The 8,469-nt window shown below is 43.2% G+C and overlaps 1 protein-coding gene across 4 annotated transcripts in view; it reads right to left on the reverse strand.

The window, feature by feature from the left end:
- Positions 1-8,086, reverse strand: part of TXNDC11 (thioredoxin domain containing 11) — a 56,577-nt gene extending 48,491 nt beyond the window's left edge. For 3 of the 4 annotated variants that reach the window (XM_023529633.1, XM_023529631.1, XM_023529632.1), the window contains exons 1-2: positions 7,671-8,086; positions 1,608-1,824 (exon numbers count right to left, since the gene is read on the reverse strand). Coding sequence is in view for 1 of the 4 variants with exons in the window: in XM_011358375.2 (XP_011356677.1) it covers positions 1,608-1,824; positions 7,671-7,936 (483 nt within the window). In the remaining 3 variants the exon portion in view is untranslated. The remainder of the gene's footprint in view (positions 1-1,607; positions 1,825-7,670) is intronic. The other variant, XM_011358375.2, reaches the window with a different exon arrangement.
- Positions 8,087-8,469: the final 383 nt, after the last annotated feature.

The raw sequence follows: 8,469 nt of genomic DNA on the forward strand, positions 1-8,469 counted from the left end.
CTCCCCTTGTTCCCCACATGTTCTCTAAATTCAGAATGACTGACAAGGTGATGATTTCCTTTATGCTAACATACTACTTGCCTCCATTAGATTCTTGTTTCCTCCCTAGATGTGTAAACCAGTTTGGTTACTATTTGCCATTTAAAACTGGGGTGGGGGGCAGTAAAGGAGAACAGATCAAAACCATGGGCCCACGGTTAGAACACAAAATCACAACACTCTTCTCCAAAAAAAATAATCGGTTTTATATGGAATGAAGACTTATATTTAAACAGTACTTGGTACTACATCCAGGCATACGTAATTATTAAAAATGCTGTGTAGGAAGCCTAGCCATCATTTAGAACATTGTTTCTAAAAGCCAACTGAGAGTCCCAAATGAACTCTGGAACTTGGCTGCCTGCAGAAGTAACCTCAAATCAGTGGTTCCCAGCAGCAGCCTCTGTGGGATGCTTTTCTGCAGGAAGCAATGACTGGGGGGAGGCTACAGGGCATGTGGTAGGCAAGGGATCTGGTACATACTCGGCATCGCTCAAAACTGCTCTGCACAGGGAAGAGTCATCCAATCATCCTGGAGCAGATCTAAATGCTCTGCCCAACTCTGATGTTAGAGAAAACCTGTTTGTTATTACTCAAGCCCAGAACCTAACTCCACTTTGTATATGAAACCAAAGCATGTTTTTTGTGTTCACCGAATTTCTCAGACAGCAACATGTGTCAATTGAGGGCAGAAAGTGCTTTGTTTGGTTCAGAACCTTACCAAGAGCTGTTCACTGTTTAGAAAAATCAAATCACCGAGAGCAATGCCCCTATGCTATCTGAGACCAATACATCACATCTTTATCAGTCCACATTTCTAACGGTCCCATACACAGTAGCTCTACATAAAGGTACAAGGACCTATTTTGTCCAAGCATTTACAGATTGAAACACATGATTTAATTACACACTACTTTTCCTCCCCCTCCCCACATTTATGTTACAATTAGTACATTAGATTAACTATTTTGAAATTATATCTGTAGTGAAGTTTTCTCATCTATGAATTCTTTTTCAGGACAGAAAAAGGAATAAATATAAAATAAATGTTCTATAAAGAGCAACTAGGATCCAGTGGTTTTGAAACCACTGCCATACAGATGGCTCATTTGCCTATATATCCTTCTTATCTAGCACAAAGGCTGCATTCATTAAATATTTGTTGAATATAGTTCTGGTCCAAGTACAGGTTATTTAAAAGGTTGGTGTGCTATACTGTAGTCATTATGTATTAAATGTCTCCTAAATAAAATATCTATATCAAATATCAAAGGGAAATATCAAAAGGAGATTCAACTAGGACTTTCGGTCCCCTACTTTAGCAATGAAACCAAACAGCATGACCCCTGGGATGAGCACTGGCCTATGTCATGAGATGCAGAACCTAATCCCACTCCTGCACTAATCAACTATGACCATCACAATATGAAATCCTGGTTCTCTAAAGAAGGCTCTACAATTTACAAAGTGCTCCTGGCCTTCACCATGGCAAAATCAGCCATCTGGGTAAGGTGTCCCTGCAACATGACTGACAGTCATCTGATTCTTAGGCCAAATGTCAGTATTACCTGGTCTGAAAGCTGACTCGCTGCTTGCTCAATTTCTGCCCTGGCAGCGATGGACTGTCCACACCACGGGGCGTAGAAGAAGAGCAGAACCACCTCCGAATCCCGGCGAACATGCTCTGCGTAGTCCAGCTGACCCTGGAAGAGGTCAAGAACCGGAGACCTCGAGGAGAAAAAGCTGACAGGTGGCTTTGCTGGTAATATCACATCTTTTGCTCGACTAAAAAAGAGCAAACAAACAAGATCGCTAAGTTTTCTTCTTCTAACAATACCATCACATGGAAGGAGAACGAAGCTTGAAAGTCTTTTTTTGAATAAGGAAATGGAGTCCCCAAAACACTGTCCTGGAGTAAAAAAGTAATATTCTGTGCTAAGGGAACACGTGGCTGCGAATGAAAGACACGAATAACATGTTGGAAACTGTTCTAATACTGTCTCCTCAAGAGCAGGAAAAGTATGTCTTTGAATAATCCATATTCTTGCCTCCACACACAAAAGACTTATCCTCAGCTCTTAGCAACCTTGTTCTCCACAGAAGCCACTGATCAGCAGAACGTCAAGAGCCACCCGTAAGCTCATTAGAATTAAGAGGAGGGAGCACACGTGGCTACCGCTAATAAGATTTCTATGGGAAATGCTTATAATCAACTCAACTTTGAAAAAACTTTTAAGTGTATGAGCTGGAGCTGGCCTGTGCTTATCCAGGGCATTCAGGCAAATGTAATAATTAAATAATAATACAGATTTCACCAGATATATATCATAATCCAAAGGTTAATGTAGATGAGTGACAGAGCAACAGCCCATTTAACTAGAAAACAGGCTTCCTGAGTATCTGAGGTTCCCAGAAGGGAGAGGTCAGGAGAAGAAAGAAAATTGAACAAATGGTCTGAAGTCACAGAGCTGCCACAACTTCCCCCAGCGAAGACAAAAAGGTCTTGGCTGAGGCCGCATCCCACTATGTTAAAGGAGCCTAAAAACACCTTGAGCTGTCCACATATCTGCACTAACATGGCATAAAACCATCATAGCAGTTTAGCTAAGAACTCAACAGAGGAAATAAAAATTGAACTCTAAAAAATATTCTATTAACCCAAAAGAAGGCAGAGAAGGACCAAGAAAGGGACAAAAACAGAAGGTACAAATGAGAAATGAATAGCCAGAAGGTAAACTTAAACCCAACCATATCAATAATTACATTAAATGTAAAAGGACCAAACCACCCAATTAAAAAGAGACTGCCAGACTGGATAATGAAGCAAGACCCAACCATATGCTATATGAAATAGGCACATTTTAAACATAAAGACATAGACAGGATGAACGCATATGGATGAGGAAAGATAAACCATCTAAACAGTAAGCATAAGAAAGCTGAAGTAACTCATTAAGTGAAAAGATAAACTACAGTATACTCTTACAATTAAATGTCACTCAGCAATAAAAAAAGAACTGATACATACTATAATTGGATGAGTTTCAAAAAAATTACACTTAATGAAAGAAGTCAGATGCTAAGGAATACATAAACTATAAATACATTTTTATGAAATCCCCAAACAGGCAAAACTAATCTATAATGAAATAAATCACATCAGTGGTTGTCTAAAGTGGGGAGTAGGGCAGAGACTAACTGCAGAAGGGTGCCAAGAAAATTTTCTGGGGAGAAAAAATGTTTTATATCTTGATTGAGAGAATGGAGGTGGTTACATTTGTCAAAAGTCATTGACCTATACACATAAAATGTGTGAATTTTACTAAATGTGAATTATACCACAATTAAGTTAATGAAAAAAAGCCTGGCTAGTGTGTCACCTCAGTAAGGCTTGCTCTGATGACTCCACCAGAAGCAGGTAGCCCTCATTTTTTTCTCTAAGCTCCTTCTTGGTTGCTTTCATAGCCCTCACCAAAATCTGTTACTTATTTTACCCATTTATTATCTATCTACTCTGCCAGATCATTAAGTCCACAAGGGTAAGAACCCTATCTTTTGTACTGTTAGAACCTCATTGTTTAGAAGCTCCTGGTACTCTGAAGTTCAATAACTGACAAAACGAACAAACCTACCCCACTTACCTCACCTGAACATATGTGAAAGGAAATTAAATATAAATCCATAAGACATATTATTAAGAATAGTCTGGAAGTATCAAAGTGCCAGAAAACCCATTTGCTTTACTAGGGATAATTCTAAGGGCCACCTAATTACGTTCTAACTCAGTACCTCCACATCTCCAGGTTCCACATACATGGACTAAAAATATTCTAAAAAAAAAAAAAAAAAAAATTAAAGTTTTTTTTTATTGTCCCTGACATGTACTACATTGTAGTTAGGCCTATGATGGTTGCACCTGTACTGAACAGGTACAGACTTTTTTATCTTGTCTTTATTCCCAAAACAATACAGTATAACAACTATTTACAGAGCATTTACATTGTATTAAGCACTGTAAGTAACCTAGTGATGACTTAAAGTACAAGGAGGATGTGTGCAGGTTATATGCAAATACTGTGCCATTCTGTATAAGGGACTTCAGCATCTAAAGATTTGGGTAGCTGAAGGGGGTCTTGGAACCAATCCCCCCACAGATACCGTGGGAAGCCTATGGCAGGAAGGAGGAACAGGAAAGGTGCTGCCAGCTCTGAGATATGTAGCAGACAGCCCGATACTTAGAATCAAAAAAGAAAACATATAAACACCCAAGACCTAGAGTCTTGGTCATTTAATATGAGAGAGAGTTCCACATCCTCCTCTGCATCTAGGTGTTAGCTTCCTAAATTAAGAAGACAGTTTTAAATACATTACTTCCCTTTCTTAACCAAAAATTATTAACATCATAAAGTAGTGGTGTCAAATGGTGGAGCATCTATTTATTCACTCAAACTAACATTTTAATCCTCTAAACAGGGAGATTTGTCTATGTAAAATATCTTCATAACATGAAAAAGTCAAGTCACTTACACGGTAATTCAAAAAAACGTTCACTGAGAAAACCTTATTGTGCTTCAGGTACTGTACTAGGTACCAAGGTGACAGCAGTGAGCATGATATGCTCTCAAAGGGCTTACTTTCTCAGAGAGGAAGACAGGCAACCAAACATGTAAACAACAAATAACAACACAAAATGATCACTGCTCTGTGGGAAATTTAACAAGGCGATGTGACAGGGAACCTGGAAGCTCCTCTGATGGGCTGGTGGTCAGAGTGGTACCTTTAAAATGGAGATCTGAATGACAAGAAGACAGCCATGCAAAGAGGTGAGGAGGACCCTGTGGCAAGAGTGACACAGTTTCAAGAACTCCAAAATTCTGCCCTTTGGAGGTATTATTTTTCTACTATTCCAATTGCATATTAAGTGTCAAATAATGCAATCTGGAAATGTAGGTCTGTGACAGCCAAAGGATAATCGTCAACTTAGTACTGCTGCTTTGCATGTTCGGAGCAGTCCCCTAAACGAGTCAGATATAATGTGTGGCCCATCAAAAAGCAAAAAGAGAAGACAGACAAATACCTCTGCTCCATCAGAAACATTCAATTTCCATTTAACTCTTCAATGTGCTAAACGTTTTTGAGAAACTATCCCTAGATCAAAGATATCCTAGCAGCTTTCAGGTACAAAGAAAACTAAAAAACTGGCTGCAAACAGTTGCAGACCTGCAACTCCCAATTTTTGTATGAGATTTATACTCTACACCTCCTTTCCAAAAGGATCTGAAGCAGCTGTGAAATTACAAAATGCAATAAAGTAAAAGGAACATATATACACATGCATACAGATTAGATGCACACACAATTTTTCCCTCCAAATCAAGATAAAAGGAAAATGAGCAAGGCAAAGTCATGGAGATTCAATGCACAGAAAAGCACGTAGCATAGAGATTAAAAGCCCAGAAACGCACAATTATTAGTTATGTTTCAACCCCAAATCAACCTTTTTTATGCTATCTGGTTTGAACTCAGCTAAGCAGCAGACACTGAAGAGGACTCTCATTTATTTCAAGCCTGAAGCTATTAACGCAAATTAAATTTTAAAAAATCCTACTCTCCCTTAAGTCTCTGTCTTCATTAATGCAACGATCTTAAAAAGTGAAATGGGAAAAATGGGCCAGAAATGTTCGAGTCAGTTGTACAGCAATAAAATAGTATCATGACACCATTCAATCAAACAGGACTCAAAAAAATCAATCTGAGTCTATTAAAAGACTGTCAAATTTGCCAGTGACACAGAAAGGAGTTGGATAGGCACTCTGGCTCATTCTCCTAACCTGAAGCAGGTAGTGCTCTGCGTGCTCTCGTATCTGGATTTACGCTCCTCCTTCTTGAAATCTCATAGGACTTTCATATCTATTGTCATGTTCTCTCAGAACACACACTAACGGTTATTTCCAAAGATAGGCTAAAGTCAGTAAGCTCCCCACTCTTATACGGCGAAAACACTTCTCCTTCCTAATATGAACCCAAATGCCACCTTGAAAGTACTCTATCTTATAAAATATTTTGTGTATTTTCCTTGATAAAGATGATAAACAGCAAGGTTAAAAGTCTTGTACCTGACAAGGATTCACATCAGAGCTCAGACACTTAATAGGTGTGTGTGATTTGGGACAAGTTTTGTAATATGACCAAGCTCACCTCCTCTATCTATAAATTGGACGGATAAGAGTATATCCAGATTTTACTGGAGATCGAGATTGAAATGATCCATACTAGGCTCTCAGATTCAGTGTTAAATGAATAAATGCAGTCATGTAAGCTGTAGTTCTCAAGCAGGCAATTTTGCAGGGACATTTAGCAGCATCTGGAGACATTTTTGGTTGTTACATCTGGGAGGTGTATGCTACTGGTATTTAATAGGTACAAGCCAGGGATGCTGCTAAACATCCTAAACGATGAACGAGAGAGTCCTCCACAACAAAGAATTATCTGGCCCAAAATATCAACAGTGTCAAGACTGAAAAACCCGGCTGGTAGTACAGCACCTGGCACATGGCAAATGCTCAATGAAATAGTTATTCTAATTTGTTCTCTTTCAACTAAAATCCCCCATCTTTTGACCCCTCTTTGACAGTATGGGCCACACACTGTCCTTAACATCCTCAATAAAAATGTTCCAAGTTGAAATCTTCCTCGTGGCTAATACATCAGTCAGCAGCAACACAGACTTATAAACTGGAGTTCCAGGAGATACTCTGTGGATTTGGGAGGCCAAAAGTACTCCTGAAATTTAAAGTAAATTTTGTATTTGTATACTTTCTCAAAGACAGGCACACTGACTTTAATTTTTCCTGCTCATCATGCACCTACTCAGCCTACTCAGGCCTTCCTAGTTCCAAGAAAATACCAGGCTTGTCCAGCCCAGGGACCTTTGCACTTGCTGTTCCCTCTACTTTGGACACTCTTCCCCTAGATTTTCCCAATGATGCTGGCCCTTTACCCTTCTTGTGTAAGCTTCTTATGTGGCTTCCTTAGGAAAGCCTTTCTGCCTCACCCTCATTGCTTCTATTTCCTGTACAGTATATACAGTACAGTTTGTTTACTGCCTGTCCGACCCACCGGAATGGACAGCAGAAACTTTTATCTTCGCCGCTCACCTGGATGAATGGTCCCAAGAGGGAAGGTGCGGATAAAAATAATCGTTAGATCAATGAGTGCATGAATCTTCAACGGGATCTGGGACTCTAATGGTTGTGAATCATTACACTCGAGGCATAAGGGAAACCAAGTGTGATAAATTTGGGTACTACAGCCTGGGCAGAAGTGACAGGTGCGACCCCAAGAAATCCCAACTGAGCAGCTCAGAACCTGGCCCACCTCCCCCGGTAATAAATGGGATGAAGGGGCTCCGAGCAGCACGGGAAAATCTTGCCATATGACTGGCTGGCCGGCCAGGGAAAGGGAACTGAGGCCGGCATTGCCACAGGCTGTGGGAGGGTCAAGTCCCTCGCTCCCAGCAGTCAAGCCTGACTTTTCCCGGCGGGAGCCGCTACAACCCCTGACCCGGCCACGCGCTGCCGGCCAGGCCGGGGAGCGCCGGGCCGGGGACCTAGGGGTGCGGGCCGCCTCACCTGCAGGTAAACTTGAGGGCAAGGAGCAGCGCGCATCCGAGCGCCACCGCCCCGCAGAGCAGCTCGGGCCGCCGGCGTGCCATGAGGGAGGCGCCACGCAATCCGCGACGGAGTCGGCCCGCCGAGGACACTCCAGTCGGGACCGGGCTGAGGGAGCCGGAGCCCGCGGGGCCTCCGCCGCCGCCACCCTCGTCCTCGGCGTCGTCGCTGCTGCTGCTGCTGCTGCTGCTGCTGCCGCCGCTGCCGCGGCCTCCGCATTCCGACATTACATGCTCCCCGTCGCCAGCTTTATACCTCTGCCGCCACTGCCGAGGGCCAGAGGGCCCGGGCCGGCTTGTCGCTCCCCAATCCCGCAGCTCGCCGCGCCCGCTAACCGGGACGCTCCACGTCAGCCCTGTCGCCGCCGCGGCTCCGCCCCCAAGCAGGCGGCCCCACCCCCGGCCACGGAGTCTGCGCGGACGCTGACACCTCCCGGAAGCCCCGCCTCCGGAAGGCACGCCCCCTCACCCACGGAGTTTGCGTGGTTTACCTCCCCGCCCGCTTCTCGGGCGGGCCCGGCCCTGGGTCTACAGAGTCTGCGCAGGCGCCGGGACGAGCGTGTGACCACGCCCACTCTGGGGCCCGCCGGACGCGGAAAGGCGGACCCTCGGAAGGCGGGGTGTCCCAGCCTAGCCCACTGGGTTTTAAGAGCCGTGTTGATGATAGAACACGTGTCCACTAGTCTCACTACAGGCCGCGGAGGACATAGATGTCTTTTATTATCCCCACTTAACGGAAGGAAAACGGATGCAAAGGCAAG

This window comes from Pteropus vampyrus, unplaced genomic scaffold (genome assembly GCF_000151845.1).
Source record: "Pteropus vampyrus isolate Shadow unplaced genomic scaffold, Pvam_2.0 Scaffold40, whole genome shotgun sequence".
NCBI lineage: Eukaryota > Metazoa > Chordata > Mammalia > Chiroptera > Pteropodidae > Pteropus > Pteropus vampyrus.